This window comes from Takifugu flavidus, chromosome 7 (assembly GCF_003711565.1).
Source record: "Takifugu flavidus isolate HTHZ2018 chromosome 7, ASM371156v2, whole genome shotgun sequence".
NCBI classification, from domain to species: Eukaryota; Metazoa; Chordata; class Actinopteri; order Tetraodontiformes; family Tetraodontidae; genus Takifugu; species Takifugu flavidus.
Genome location: NC_079526.1, coordinates 6,933,050 through 6,948,829, shown reverse-complemented (window position 1 = coordinate 6,948,829; position 15,780 = coordinate 6,933,050). Strand labels below are relative to the sequence as shown.

Genomic DNA, 15,780 nt, shown 5'->3' with positions numbered 1-15,780 from the left:
CACCATTGTTATCAGAGTGACGGGTCTAAATCTGCGACGAGCGTGGACCCTGGCTGTGATTTTGGGAGTTTTTCCCACAACTGGACGGTCGACGAACAAGCTGGATGAGTCGAAGCTGCCGATGGCAGCAAACAAGATGGTCGGGGGGGGGCAGCTGCAGGCTGCTGGTCACAGATACTCGACTTTACTCCCTCGGCCATCGCAGCTTGGAGACTGAAAGGCTAACCGACATTACAGGGTGGCGTACGGGGCAGCCAAGCTGAGAGGCAGGGGAGGGGCGAGAAGGCCTACGGGGTCTGAAAGGAGGCGTGGCAGGGGGTCAGGCGCATCACCAGCAACCCCACCGTGGTCAAGGGCGACGGAACACAGCTTGAGGGGGTGTGAAGATTATAATCAAATAGAAAAAGGTTGTCGTTTAGTCTGAATAAGTAATGAGTGGAGTTCAGCTGTCTCTCTCTCACACACACACACACACACACACACACACACACACACACACACACACAGCAAGGAGCAATTTAGAGTCGCCAATCTGATGTGCACATTTCTGGATTGTGGGGGGGCAGACATACATTGGGAGGGGAGGAAAACTGCATGTAGATGTTTACGATGGGAGGGCAGTGCCGCTTGGGCCTTTACTGTAAATACAGTAATTTCCACTTTTTAAAACAGATTATCAGCTGGAGTTGGGAGGAATTCACTGATGGAATCATAAGCAAAGGCATGGCTGGGGGGGGGGGGGGGTCATTCAGGGCACTACACTTGTATGTTTGATCAAATTTATCTCACCCAAGTCCAAGTGATTCAAAGACGCTTTATGATCTATACTCAGGCTTTGAGTTTACATGAGCAGGCAGGGTCTAAAGGAAATACCAGAGCTTGATGATGCAATTTGATAGACAATAATCAGTCCTTTGTAATTATGTTCAGAAAAGCTGTAAAATCAACACTGATGTTAAAAAGTTCCACCAATAACAGAAAAAAAGCCCTTGGACAACTTTGAAATGCCAATATTCTCAATGAGAAGTTAATATACATACACCAAAAGTAGGATTATTTTATATTTTCCTGTGGCTTCTAAGGTTGCCTGGCAACACGTCAGGGTTGTTAAGACTCAAATTAAAATATCAGGAGACATGGAGAAGTTTGTATCGTTCTTGTGATTTCCAAAAAATTCTGAATTCTCAATACTTCTGTGGTCTTCGCATCATATTGTAGCAGAGCGTTGGGGTTTGAGGGTAAACAGCACTGCTTAGTGAAATTACAGAACAAGCATCGCACTCGAAAGGCTCAGATTTCCTCGATATCACTCAGGAACTTCCTCTCTGGATAAACAGCTTCCTGCACTACTAAGAAAGGGTGGCAATGAAGGCTCCAGAATTATACTGAGATTGAATTAATCCATCCATCCATCCATCCATTCTCTACCGCTTATCCGGGGTCGGGTCGCGGGGGCAGCAGCCTAAGGAGAGAAGCCCAGACTTCCCAGATTGCATTCACCATAACTAACCTCTGTCACAGTTTAAACTTATACTCACTCAAGTGTGTCCAAAGATCTTGAAAAAAGACATCATATCGGTAAATCCAAGTAGAATCTGCTGGAAATTGCTCCTCTCTTGCCTCTGGGGCAGCGTCAGACAGTAAAGTGGAGGTTTGACTGAAGCTTTACAACAGAAACGTGGGTTTTCTGCCTCTACTGTATCATCTGTTTTCAGTTTCCTGTGCACAATTTTTAACTTAGATTAAATAAGGAAAGTTGACAGATGATCATAGCCAAAACAAAACAGATGGATGGATGGATGGATGGATGGATGGATGGATGGATGGATGGATGGATGGATGGATGGATGGAAGGAAGGAAACAAGTGTTGAGAATAAAGTTTCATCATATCTTTCTCCTGAGAACTTGGTTATTGCTATTTTTCCCGACATGGATTAAATAATTTCTTCATATCTTAAAAAATGAATAAACATGCAACATTTAGCTTTGAATTAGGTATTAGCATAATCACCCTGAACAGCATCATAAATCTGAAAGGAGTCTCAAAATCAAACTGAAACTAAACAGAAATAAAAAAGTAACGTTGCTGCGTAATAGACACTAAAACCCAGCTCTCTTAAGACATTAAAAAGTGTAAAGTAGTAGCGCAAAACCCTTGGGAGGAGTTGATGTCGCAGTAAAATCGCAAGGGGCTGCACATTGGACACACAAACGACCACTTTCCTGCCCTAATAAAGCCAGGTTTTGGTGCCATTACTGTGCGTTTGAGTGCCTCCATCATCGTCTCAGTCCGCTCTAGCAGCACGTCATCACAACTTATTCAACCTTTCTCTGCGACGCACACGCAGCAGGATGACCCATAGCCAGAGTCGGTGGACGCCTTAAAAATAAAGATACCTAAATAATAACTTTAAAAATAATAACTAAAACGTCGTTGCTGCTACTTAACTAAAAGGCGACAGATGTGTCTAAAGTCGGACAGTCGCGCCTAATTGCGACATCTGGGAATAAAAGAGCATATCAAAACGTCTTTTTTCCTATTCAAATTTGGCTCCTTTTTCCCTTCTTTCGTTTCCCCCCCCCTTTTTAAATAAATGTAATCTTACTCCGCCACCAGCACGTCCAGAGGTGTTTTACGCAGCAGCTCCGTCCGCCTGTTCTGAGCAGCGGAGCAGAAGGATCAGACTGCGCACTTAGCTGCCTCAACAGGAACATCAAGGATATTCGTGGAACTAAGGAATCAGTCTCCTGAAACCACGTCGGATATATAAACTGGAAAGAGAAGATTAAAAGAGACTGGACTTTATGGCGAGTTGTGAGAAAGAAGACCAAACCTGAGGTGAGGAACGCGCGTTTCCAACTGGATAAACTTATCACTCGACCAGAATGTAGATTATAAGTGTGTTTTAGCTTCGCCCTGACGCAAATCGTTTGACTTCATGTGACCTTTGTTTACGAAAAAATACTTTTGGAAACATGGTCGAACAGTTTGGATTTAATCGCTGATGATTAGACCTGTTACACCACAGCTGAGCTCTGAATTTTTTTCTTTTCTTTTAAAAGAAAATATCTGGTTTGCTAGAAAATGTTCTTTTCTCGTTTGTGCTTATCAAAGTCCATCTCACATCTCCTTTTAGGCTCACATTCTTTGAACCATGTCAGCTAATGGGAGCTCAGAGTCAGGGTGCAAGCTGGAGGTCAGACCCAGCAACAATACCTGCAACCTGCAGCAGGAACTGTCCGTCACCTCCTCTGTCATCTCCATGACTGTTGGCATCTTCTCCAACAGCCTCGCTCTCTTTATCCTCGTTAAGTCCTACACCCGTGCCCGGGTCAAGTCCAAGGCGTCCTTCTTGCTGTTTGCCAGCAGCCTGGTGGTCACGGACCTGCTGGGTCACATCATAAATGGCTCCCTGGTGCTCTTTGTCTACAGCTCCCACAGGAAGTGGGAGAAGTTTGACCCTCACCACATCGTGTGCATCATCTTTGGTGTGTGTATGGTCTTCTTTGGCCTGAGCCCTCTGTTCCTCGGCGGTGCCATGGCGGTGGAGCGCTGCATCGGAGTCACCCGGCCCATCTTCCACTCCACAACTTTAGCTTCACACCACATGAAGAGGCTGCTGGGACTCACCTGGCTGCTTGCTGCCCTGGTGGCTGTGCTGCCTGTTCTGCTGCAGAGGCCTTACAGGGTGCAGAGCTCCAGGAGCTGGTGCTTCTTCCAAATGGAGGAGCCCAAAGACTGGCTGGATGTGCTGCTGCCGCTCCTGTTCTCGCTCCTGGGGTTGCTGGCCCTGCTGCTGTCGATCGTGTGTAATACGCTTACGAGCTGCACCCTGCTGCAGGCCAGGCAGAGCCACAAGCATCACTGCCGAAGCACGTCGCACCATATTGAGATGATCGGCCAACTCCTCGTAATAATGGTGGTCTCGTGTGTATGCTGGGGGCCACTACTGGTAAGAACCAGACATGCGGAGAGGTTTGTCTGCCTATAGAATCCCAGTGTATAAGTAGGTGATAGGAAAATCGAGATAGGTAATGTTATTAAGTAAAAACAGTTTAAAACATAACTGAATCACTTAATGCTGGTCAACACAGAGGTAGGAAATAAGAATTAACTTTCTCCTTTATATGTTTAGGCAGGCATCTTTCCAGCTTTCACTTCAGTTTGACTTATTTCTGGTTTTTCCATAGAAATGTGGGGGAATGCAACATTTTCCAAGAAGTTAAATGTATCCTGGCTTAAGACATCATCATTGCTATAATCTCCCACTTAAAAACATTCATATGAATATTCATTGAATCAAGTTTGAAGCCAGCACCGTCACAAAACACCCTTGAGGTCAAGAGTTCAGGGCCCAGGTGGTATAGAACAACACATTCTTGTTTTTAACATCTGCCTTGATTCTTTTGTCAGCTTCCTCCTGAAAATGCCCAGTCCCATTTCACTGCCACACAGCAGCTATTATTCTGGTTTTCCAAGTACGTCTCCTGGTTGGAGCCTTTCATGAGATTTTGAACATTATAAGTACTGTAGCAGCAGATAATGAGCTCAAAATAACCTGGCTGTGTGATTCACAATGTTTGATGATCATTTTCAGATTTCTATGACACGGCTACAGCTGCTGAAGCATGAACTATTAATTTATCCCATTGATGGTCTTACACGTACACTTAGAGCTGCACTCCACACACACACACACACACACACACACACACACCTATGGATCCACATTTTTAAAATGAGCATGGCCTTCCTCCTGCGCATCACATTTTGAAAATGTGCACAGAGCTCCATCATTATCTGTGCCTGCGTGACATCTGTTAAGCCACAAAAGGGTTCAATTCCGGTCGCTTACAGTTAATGATGCTTTTCCAAAGCTTGCATTGTAATAGATGACATGTTTTTCCCGCTCTTGTCTTTGATGACTGCGCCAGTTCCATATCATCATGCTGAGCACCAGAGCGAAAGACAAGCCTGCGTCGGTTAATCTTCTGATGGTTGTACGTATGGCCACCTGGAACCAGATCCTGGACCCCTGGGTTTACATCCTGCTGAGGAAAGCTGTCCTGAGGAAGCTTTTCATGTTGCTGAACAACTGCTGGGGAACAAATTTTCATCATCTTCACCGCTGGCAGCAAAGTTTTCTCCACAGCTCGATGGAGACCAGCACCTCAGCAGCCGGTCCGCCGGCCTGTCACTGCCATGGCGTACCTCTGCGAGACACTGGGATCAAAGCCATCAGCTGAATCTATGTGTTCTCATCGCCTGGAAGTCCAGCGGGAAGAAACTGTGAAGAATTTAGATGCACGGACATTCAAAGGAAACTGACCCATATAAAACGCTAATTTAGTTTACCTATTATGTATTACTCAAGTTGTTTGTTGCAGTACTGTGGTCGTCTGTGTACTGTTGGATTCCCTGTGTTGGACTCAGAGCACAATATGTCTGCATGAAAATAATGACTTTGAACAATGTGATTGCATCATGTCAATAAATATTATAACTCTGTATTCAATTAAATCTTACATAAATAGTATAGAACTTATATAGATATTATAAAATACAAGTGAATTTACCACTTTGGATCTACAGAAAACAAAATGAAGCAACTTTGAATTTAGAAAATATTAACTTGGATCTTTGTGTGTTGTTTTCAAAGAAAGGTGCAGGGTTTATATTCCCTTCGTGAGTTTCTATTTTGGTTTGTCAAATTAAATGTTAAAAATAAATGCAATTTTAAAGGCAGCCTTGGTCTCATTTTTACTTTGTTTAAAATGGTTCTAAAAATTGGTTTTAGACGAAAGGGTTTTTCTTTACATTACTTTTCCATGCTTCATACTGTATATGCGCCTTAAAATTCTGTATGTTGTAATACATAAATTGGCCTTTAGATGGCAGCAGGCTGGAGAAACATATCAGACGAAGAAGAAACATTCTGTCTATTTGTGACGTAATATCTTCCTCATATCCTCCATCTTTCAGTGCCGCATGACTGTGTGGATATTTTAGCAGGTTTGGGTCGATAAATATGATTTCATGTAAAATTTTCCGTGTGTGTCGATGGTACAGTGTTGACGGAATACGGTTTTCTTATTGGATGCAGTAACAACACGCTGTTTTGTTTTTTTTAATAGGTCAGGAGGCTGATATGTTATGTTTTCATCTGTTGCTGCTAACCTGACAAACACTAACAGAATGGCTGTCGATAAGTCAGATAAAAAAAACTGCACTTTTGTGGCAACCAGTGCGCTTGGGCCACTAATTAGTAGTTCTCTTACCCAATTTAATGTCTGCCAGATTTGGTCTTTGGAATAGAGGTTCTTATTTCTGTATGGCATTGCTACATCTTGAGCTTAGCTTAGCCTAGCTACTAGCTAGTCTCCCACATTGCTCTTTAATAACACAAATCATGTGCCGACATCTTCCACGTGTTCCTCATTTTGTAGGTGAGAAAATGAATCAAGAAAAATTGGCTAAACTTCAGGCCCAGGTCCGGATAGGTGGTAAGGTGAGTAGGCATAATTGTAAACATGTTTAGATATCTATTAATTAATTGACCAATAGTAGTACATGGTTGTGTTCTTGAAGGTGTGTAGCCTTTATTTTCCCTTTCTAGTATATTATTATTTAAGTAGCAACAGAATCAATATTTCTGAATACAAGGAAAAATATTTGTATTTGTATTGTATGAAATAAACTATACTTCTTCTGTTGTGTGTTATGTTATGGGAAGTTTACATCCATGCAATGTTTCAGTAAATGTCTCGTAACTGGGAAAGAGGAAAAACCTACCATGTCTTAGTCAGTGTTAACAAATATTAATACATAGTTGCCTGACATTTTTGCAGGGATCAGCACGTAGGAAGAAGAAGGTGGTACACAGAACTGCAACAGCTGACGACAAAAAGCTTCAGAGCTCATTAAAGAAGTTGGCAGTCAACAATATTGCTGGAATCGAAGAGGTAAATTTATTTTATTTCTTGCCTTGGCTCACAGTGAGACCTCTCCGATTCACCGCCGGCTTTGAAAACTGAGCTGTCCTCGCAGGTGAATATGATCAGAGATGACGGGACCGTGATCCACTTTAACAACCCCAAAGTTCAGGCCTCTTTATCCGCCAACACCTTCGCCATCACTGGCCACGGTGAGACCAAACAGCTGACAGAGATGCTTCCTGGCATCCTCAGCCAGCTCGGAGCAGACAGCCTCAGCAGCCTGCGCAAACTGGCAGAACAGTTCCCACGGCAAGGTGGGTGCACCTGGGTCTCTCTGACCTGTCATATTATATAGAAAATACAAATTTCATTTAACTTTGTGTGTATTGTCAGCGTTCTATGTTATGACTAATATTCACTGCATGTATTCTATGAATCAAGCAAAACAGGCGCGCTTAATTTGTTGCTCAGCATCAATTTCTTCAACGCTGTTAATTCCGTTCTTTTAAAACCAATCAAACCTGAGGTGTGAGCGTGTAATTTTCCGTTTTTCACAGCTCTGGACAGCAAGACCCCAAAGGCAGAAGACATCGAGGAGGAGGACGATGACGTTCCAGGTAGGACCTCAAATACATGCGACAGACCTTCTGGTTACTCTTTTCTCAGCATTTAAAGGGATCATTGACTGTATAGGATGACCTTCCAAATGCATCATCATACCCCAAAATAACATTAGTACTCTGTTTTACAGATCTTGTTGAAAACTTTGATGAAGCATCAAAGAACGAGGCAAACTGAGGCCCATGAAAATGGCGTGAACGCGGACGGGAGGGCGTGGAAGCAAGAAACCCTGTCGGCGCTTTTAGGACGCATCAGCCGCTGTCTCCATATACCAGAGACTTTTTTATTGTACTGTGGCCCACAGATCTCTGAGACAAACTGGCAAGCTTAATAAACAAAAAACATAATCCTGCCTTCTGGGGGAAAAGAAACGTGTAAAACCCCTCCGTCGTGGGCAGGATTAGTCTTAAGACCTTTTTTGTTTATGAAATAAAATAAAGGTGATTGACATTTCTACATGGTGCTGTGATCATTTGAATGATGAAGGTCTTTGAAGCAGTTTGTGGATTTGGAGGATGCTTCCCTGCTGAGACCTCAGCATTCGCCCATGTGGCGGGTTTGCAGCGCGCTGGTTGGCCTGTCTGGCAAACTGCGGCTGGACGTTTCTGCACACCTCTTGAGTTTTCTTCAAAGCGCTGCAGAGAGGCAACGGGGGGAGGAGGAGGATCACAGAGGGGTGAAGTCAGCCCATCTTTAGCTGCGTGAGCAGGCTGCTGCTGCTGCTGCTGCTGCTGCTGCTGCTGGGATCCGCTGTCAGCGCTCACGTCAACGGCAGCGATGCTCAAGTTCTTCTCCGGACGGGATGACGAGAATGAAAGCCTTCTAGGAGCCGTAACTGAAGGTAGGAGCTGCGAGCAGCAGGGCACTGATGCTTCACTTAGAATTTTGCCCACTACAGGATGATTCTGCGGGACTCTGCTGGCTACGCAGAAAACGCTGATACAGCATTTCTCTCCGCGCACAAACCGCATCAGCAGAAACGCGCAGTTGACGCGCTTTCCAGGCGGGGACCAGCGAGTCGCCCCACTAAAGAGTGTCCTGGCGGGCGTGCTGAGTGTCGCATTGCCGCCGGCCTCCTTCGGTGCGAGCGGATTAAACATTTGCACGTGTGATGGATGCGTCACCGTCCCGGGAAGCGAGCGCGCCAGTCAGCTGCATCGGTGAAGCCGCGCCGCCTGTTCGGAGAATGCTCAGCGCCGGTGAAACGGCACAGGCAGCATTGTTTTAAACGTTTCTGTGAAGAAACTCGAGCAGCTCGAGCGGGGGGTAAATGACTTGATCATCTCCGGTCGATGCTGTGCCAGGACACACGTCATACGCGCAGAAGAACCGCGATGGGAGGTTGGCGCTGCCGATTTCTGTGCTTGTTTAAGTCGATTCAAGCCCCAAAGTCGTTACCATTCGCCATCAGATTGTTACAGGGCAATGAAACAGCAGCTCTGGGTACATTAACTCCGCTGCATTGCGAGGTGGGGCTATTTCTGACAGGGGAGGATGACACAGTAACTGGTGATTATCATCACACAAGGTAATTATCTCATTGGAAGATTATGAATGGAGGCCTGCACAGTGAAAGCAGGACACTGTCAGATATGCGCACAAGCGATGTGGAGCACAGAACACATCCGTTACATGTAGATCTGCACACCACGCAGCCAATTAAACACGGATCCATTATCGAACTTTTGGTTCTGTGGGGAGGAAAAGCAGCTTTATGATACAGCTGCAAACATCAATGTTTACAGCAGCCCCTTTTTCATCTGAAGTGTGTGCTCCATTGATTAGCTCTGCCATGCAGAATCTATTAGGGGCACGTGTGTCAATACCCGCGTTAATGATGGCTGTTAAGGAACATTTAGCCTAAAAGGGACATTGAAATGACATGAAGCTCAATGACCGCTTAACACATACAAACACTGTGTTTTCACTTAAGATAATTAGGAATTGATATTTTGTAAGTACATGTAATTAAGTAAATTAACTTAAATATTTCACACTCTGTCTCTGTTGTGCCCCTGCTTACTGCACATCTACAACAATAACATTCACAATAATTTCAGCCCTGATTATTCTAAGAAAAACTAACGTTTTTAATTATTTTGTGGAAAAAAAGCTAGAAAAACATACTTTATCAGCAGTTAAACATACTGTGTAAACAAGTGTTTATGTTGTTATGGTACCAGATGAAGGAGACAGTCCATCGGTTCAAGACACACAGCAGTGCTGGCTCAGCAGACCCTGTCTGCTTGTGCTCAAAGATGGAGACACGTCCAAACCAGGAGTGGGCTGCAACCAGACACAACCGAACTCTTCATCCAGCCCCTCCTCAGCAACACCGACCAGAGGGAGCGCTGAACCATCCCAGCATCAGTCTCCCTCCCAACTGCAGGAGGGCGCTTTTACTGTAACCCCCATCTCCACGTGGTGTGAGCGTGACCACGTCCCCTCCAGCCCTCTGGTTCTAAGCCCAGCTGAAGCTGCATGGCCGGACGATGGGGAGCCCACAGGTGACAAGCTGGCCCAGGTACTGCCATCAAAGGAGGACTCTGTCATTGAGGAGAAGGAGCTGGAGGAGAGCCGGCTGGAGCAGCAGGGACAGTCGTCCACCCCTGAGACCACTGCACCGCCCTGTAGCCTCTCACCTGACGGGCCCCAGAGCCAGAGTAAGAAGGTCAGAACTAATGGGGGAGCCGTGGTGGACAGCCAGGACCTTACAGGTGGGAAGGGAAGAGCATCCCATGGGGAACCTGACAATGAGGGTGAGCAGACATCTGGTGGTATCCTGTCCAAGAACCGAGGCACCATCCTGGGGGAGGTGGCCCCAGTGTGGGTCCCTGACGCTCAGGCGCAGGTGTGCATGAAGTGCGGGGTGAAGTTTACTTTCACGAAGAGGAGGCACCACTGCCGGGCCTGCGGAAAGGTAAGGAAACGCTTGTTGAGTGGCAGGAACCCCCCCCAAATAGTCTATGGTTATGTCATTTTGGACACATGTGCTTGTTCTCTCAGGTTTTTTGTGGACTTTGTTCCAGTCTGAAATTCAAACTCTCACATCTGGATGGTAAAGAAGGCCGAGTTTGCGTTTCCTGTCACTCAGCCCTCATGAAACGTGAGCGGGGACTACTTTTACCATAGACATTGTCCCGAAGGCATGTTTTGATGACATCTCCCCACCCCTCTTTCTCTCAGGGACACCCCCCAGGGGTAAAAGGAGAGTGTGGTTTGCAGATGAGATCCTCAATAGGCGTTCAGAATCTGCTCCGGCGTCACCGGTCGGAGGACCTCCATTCTCGCCCCTGATGACGCGGGCTGCAGACGGGCTGGGAAATAGTCCCGCGGCTTCACCGCAGATCAGGAGAGCGCTGCGGCCGCACAGGACAGCGGTTAACGTAGGCTCGGACAGGACGCAAGACAGAAGCTGAACTGAGGTCTTAAAGTGCACTTTCACGTCTCATTTCTTGTCTTCTAGGAGGCCTGTGGACTTTACGGCTGGGGGACCACAACCTTACTGAGCAGCTCGTCCAACCTCATCCCGCTGGATGGCCTTCCCCCCATCCTCACCTCTACGGGGGTCAAAGGAGGTAAAACAGCTTTTGAACGGTGAGGCGGCGAGGATCAGGTTCGGCCCATTTGCTGCATCAAGAGCAGGCCTTGGAGATTCATTTACTGGCTGGTTCATAACGAACGTGTGACGTTACGAATTGGATGTCTTTGTTTTAATGAGTCGTTGGCGGGTGAACAGATGTTCTGTTATAAGTGCTGCTCTAATCGTCATGGTAAATGACGGATACAATTAAGACAGTCATTCCAATGTCCTTGAGCGGTTACTGTAGGAATATGGAATTTATTCTTCACAGAAGATCTGCAGACCAACAGCAGTAACTTATCTCCTTATTTCCTCAGATTACACGGTGGATGAGCAGCCCTCAGAGACGGTGCTTATTCAGGAGCTGGAGGGCAGCAGGGCCAAGCCTCTGGTGTTCGTCCTCAACGCTAACCTGCTGGCTATGGTCAAGCTGGTCAACTGTATGTTTCCTCCTTCTTTATTTTCAGTGTGTTGGATAAAAGTGTCTCAGACCCGTTTCCTGGTCAGCCGTCCATACAGGTTAAATAAATCAAGGTTAAATCAACTTCCCCCACTGGGGTGAGTGACTTATCTAGAATTCTGCTTTAAGATATCCCAACTGAGCCCTTGTTTTTAAACTGTCTGACAGATGTTAACAGGAAGTGCTGGTGCCTGACAACCAAAGGGATGCACGCTGTGGGTCAGGTGGAGGTGGTGGTGCTGCTGCAGTGCCTGCCTGAGGAGAAAAGCTTCCCCAAAGACATTTTCAGCCACTTTGTACACGTCTACAGAGAATCCCTCACAGGTCTCACTCACTCACTCACACACACACACACATTGACACCAATCTCTAAACGCGCGGTCCTCTCCCTCCATTCTCCCCATAGGAAAGGTTCTGAAACATCTGTCGCTGTCATTGTTCGACAGCGGTTTTCTTGGCAGCGAGGAGCATGCGGGCTTTCTCTACGTCCACTCCACCCTCCAGTCCCTGCAAGGTTTACCTCTGCCAAACCAGCCCTACCTATTTGGTCTGCTGGTGCACAGAGCGGAGGTGGCCTGGGCCAAAGCCTTCCCTCTGCGCCTCATGCTGCGACTGGGAGCAGAATACAGATGTAAGTAAGCTTCTGGTCCCTGCATACCTGCATAATGCTCCAGCACCCTTTTGCAGTTCCCTCCGATGTTTCTTCTTCCAGTTTACCCGTGCCCGCTCTACAGTGTTCGTTTCAGGAAGCCCCTGTTTGGGGAAATAGGTCACACCATCATGAGACTGCTAGTGGTGAGTATAATGGTGTTGGGCCAGATCTTCCTTACGTGAACCAACACCGATCTCCCTGTGCCGCGTTCAGGACTTTAGGAATTACCGTTACAGCCTACCGATGGTGCCGGGGCTCACTGTGGATCTAGAAGCTCAGAGAACCTGCATAAAGATTCCAATCACCAGATATAATGAGGTAAGCTCGAATAAACAAATTGCTCACATTTGATCATCCTCAATCTCCAGCCTTTGACCTGTTTCATATTTAGCTCATAAAAGCTATAAACAAGTCCAATGAGCACGTGTTGGCATTTGGAGCATGCTTCAATGAGGCGGCAGACTCCCACCTCATATGCGTGCAAGGAGAGGACGGCCAGTACCAGACCCAGGCCATCAGCATCCACAACCAGCCACGCAAAGGTGGGCCATAAAGCATAGCGCCAGATGTGAGGAGGTAGAAATCCTGAGCCAATGATTATGCTGACCGTCAGACATGTTTTGGTAACAAATAGCTTATTCAAATAAGTTTGTACACAGGATTTCCCTGAGACATATAAAATGCAAAATAGACCCAAAGCAACTGGACATTAATCTCAACATTTGCACTTTCCTTTACCGAACACTTGGAGTCAGTGCATGACACCACATTCTGACAAACAACAATGGAGGCAACAGGTTGCCTTAAAAGGTCTCTCCCTCTCTCTCTCTCTCTCCCTCTCTCTCTCTCTCTCTCCTCTCTCTCTCTCTCCCTCCCCCCCCCTCTCTCTCTCTCTCTCTCTCTGCAGTTACTGGGTCCTGCTTTTTCATTTTCAGCAGTGCACTGAAAGCATCCGCAGGCTATTTTGCCAAATCCAGTATTGTAGAAGGTATGCTGACAATTTAAAGGGGCAGGTATTCCATGATGCTAAATGAAGCTTATTGATGTGCCTGCCTCAAGAGTGCTTTATTCAGACTATGTTGATCTTTGTATGTGTGTGTCTGTGTACACTTTATCAGACTTGTTTGTCTAGGTGTGCCCACCTGTGCATGCATATGTGTGCGTGGCCGTTGCTGTGCGCCTGTGTGTTTCTCTCGTATCGATGTTCCCCTTTCTGCAGATGGTTTAATGGTGCAGATCACCGTGGAAACCATGGCAGAACTACGGCGGTCACTGCGAGAGATGAAAGAGTACACCGTCACCTGTGGGCGACTTGGCCAATCAGAGAGCCAGGAGCTTGTTTGTGTACAGTGGGTGGAGGAGAAATGCACTGTGAACAAAGGGCGAGTGTGTCCACTTAAGTTCGTGTGGCAGCTTCCATTGTGCTCGGACAGAACATTCAAGTGTGAAAACTGTTTTTTAGCCCTCAGCTGTAGACTAACACGTGCGCTCCTTGTGAGAGTATGAGAGCTGCAGTACATTTAAGTTCAAGTTCTGCTCAATTGTACTTTACAGCAACAAATCATCTGAAATAACTATATGTAATGTAAAAGATAACTGATATGCATTTGGGCTATAGTTGATAGTTTAAGTAGTGTATACATACAAGTCATGTAAATTACAGTACATTTTTAGAGTCGTGAAAAAATACTTTTTATCTGACCAAAAAAACTAGTTCTAAATAATGCATATGTGTCACACAGTGTTATAAGTTCCATTGATGGAAAATCTATGGAGTCCATTAGCAGTACAAAGATGTTCCAGAAGTCAGAGTACAAGGAAAACGGGAAGATCATCCGCTGGACAGAGGTACAAAAGTTGATGATCATAGAAATTACGGAGAAATTGTTTTCCTGATGTGGGTGTTTGGTGCAGGTGTTTTTCCTCCAAAGGGGGGATCGTCCCAAAGAAGGAACAAGTGACTCCGCTGAACACAATCGGCTTATAGAGCGGATCGCCCGGGCCTTTTGCTTGGCACTGTGTCCACACCTCAAACTGCTGAAGGAGGATGGGATGGCCAAACTGGGCCTGCGTGTCACTTTTGAATCACAAGAGGTCAGAGGGAACCCCTGCTTTGTCTTCTCAAAAGATGTGGCCGTTAGCATCCACACTATCTTGGCTAAAATCCCATCATGTATTACAAGTACAGGCAGCTCAGGGCAATGCAGATTTAGCAAACACATGCAAATAGGTGAGACAGAAATTTGGTAAACACATCGCCATTGGCTTGTGCCATTTGTGTATTTGTACATATCTTCACTCGGTTGTTAGCACATTTCAGACTAGCCCACCTAAAATGTAACAACAAAAATTGGAATAGTTCAGCCATTTATAATAACGCAACTCTTGTAAATTCCAGTAGTGACTGAAGAGGAATGGTTTGTTTTTTCAGGTGGGGTTTGTGGCTGGGAGCAATGGGCAGCCTCTCCCTGCCCAGTACCTGGACGCCCTGGATAACATGCTGGCTCCCGTCATGTCCAGCAGGGGGCGCAAGAGAGGCGACGAGCCGCTTGTGATGGAGCTGGTCTTTTATATCCTGGAGAACATCACTTAAGAGGACACATCCTACCACAGTGCTTCTTAACGATGACCGCAACTCTGTCTCCGGCAGCTGTCGGGCTCAGGTCCATTAAAAAAAAGACAAACCAGACCTCAACCAAGACCTCTGCATCCGTCTTCACCCACTAGTATACGATGATCTGAGTCGGAGTCGGAGTCTCAGTCGGTTTTTGAACTCAATATGCCCTGCAGCAGACTCTGGATATGCATGAAGCCTTTGCTGGACCATCGAATAGAAACCTCACAGCTTGATGCCATTCATGTCACAATGTACAACACAGGGAGAATACCTTTATAGTGGGAGCTGATTGGGCACCACCACCTTTGACCTTCATGCAAGCCTTCATGAAAGAATGACTTGACGTGTAGATATTGTTAGCAATTTGATGCACACTGAACGAATGTCTGAATGTTTTCTTACAGAATGCGTTTTAGCCAACTGCTTGTGAAAAATTATTGGGATTAAATTTGATGGACTTGGAGTTACATCCTGTTTGTGTGCTGTCCGATTGAAGGGAAACACAGCACTGATGCCACTGAAGTCTTTTGACTTTGCTGAATTTACACAAACTATTCAGTGGAGGTGAATAGTTGATCCACCAGAAACAATTTTGGACATCTTTCACCGCTTTTATAAGAACGATGCCGTAAACACCATTTTCTACAGGAGATTAGCATCTTAAATCAACTTTAAAGTATGTTGAATATCAACTGTGGTGTTGGAAATGCTCCTGACCCTGACGAACCAGCTGAAGGTAGGAGGAGTGTGGGTGTAGATCTGCTCTGAGGGATGCCTTTTCCCTGCCTCAATCTTTATAAACAAAAGAGAATGAAGCTCTTGTTTAGTTCCTACTCACTCCACATACTTGGGATGGCAAAGACAAGACGCAAAACAAATTGCAGACACTTATTTTCTTTGTTGCAACACA

General features: G+C 45.9%; 3 protein-coding genes across 4 annotated transcripts; all 3 read left to right on the top strand.

Moving 5' to 3' along the window:
- Window positions 1-2,198: 2,198 nt before the first annotated feature.
- Window positions 2,199-5,747, top strand: ptgfr (prostaglandin F receptor (FP)). The gene is made up of 3 exons (XM_057037470.1): window positions 2,199-2,840; window positions 3,139-3,954; window positions 4,937-5,747. Exons 2-3 carry the CDS (start codon window positions 3,157-3,159, stop codon window positions 5,246-5,248), a joined length of 1,110 nt encoding a protein of 369 aa, XP_056893450.1. The 5' UTR covers window positions 2,199-2,840; window positions 3,139-3,156; the 3' UTR covers window positions 5,249-5,747.
- A 171-nt stretch (window positions 5,748-5,918) lies between these two features.
- btf3l4 (basic transcription factor 3-like 4) lies at window positions 5,919-8,014 on the top strand. The gene is made up of 6 exons (XM_057037474.1): window positions 5,919-6,014; window positions 6,449-6,510; window positions 6,851-6,964; window positions 7,050-7,251; window positions 7,495-7,554; window positions 7,689-8,014. The coding sequence occupies exons 2-6, from the start codon at window positions 6,457-6,459 to the stop codon at window positions 7,733-7,735; spliced, it is 477 nt and encodes a 158-aa protein (XP_056893454.1). The 5' UTR covers window positions 5,919-6,014; window positions 6,449-6,456; the 3' UTR covers window positions 7,736-8,014.
- Window positions 8,015-8,188: 174 nt separating this feature from the next.
- On the top strand, window positions 8,189-15,337 carry zfyve9b (zinc finger, FYVE domain containing 9b). Of its 2 annotated transcripts, XM_057037459.1 has the most exons (16): window positions 8,189-8,399; window positions 9,742-10,478; window positions 10,565-10,664; window positions 10,745-10,944; window positions 11,025-11,136; window positions 11,459-11,581; window positions 11,770-11,925; window positions 12,008-12,232; window positions 12,314-12,396; window positions 12,467-12,571; window positions 12,645-12,795; window positions 13,161-13,241; window positions 13,473-13,635; window positions 13,996-14,101; window positions 14,168-14,347; window positions 14,685-15,337. In XM_057037459.1, the coding sequence occupies exons 1-16, from the start codon at window positions 8,336-8,338 to the stop codon at window positions 14,844-14,846; spliced, it is 2,748 nt and encodes a 915-aa protein (XP_056893439.1). In that variant the 5' UTR covers window positions 8,189-8,335; the 3' UTR covers window positions 14,847-15,337. The 2 variants fall into 2 exon arrangements, with proteins under 2 accessions (XP_056893439.1, XP_056893440.1); XM_057037460.1 differs by lacking the exons at window positions 13,996-14,101; window positions 14,168-14,347; window positions 14,685-15,337 and having other exon boundaries at window positions 13,372-13,615.
- The last annotated feature ends 443 nt before the right edge of the window (window positions 15,338-15,780 follow it).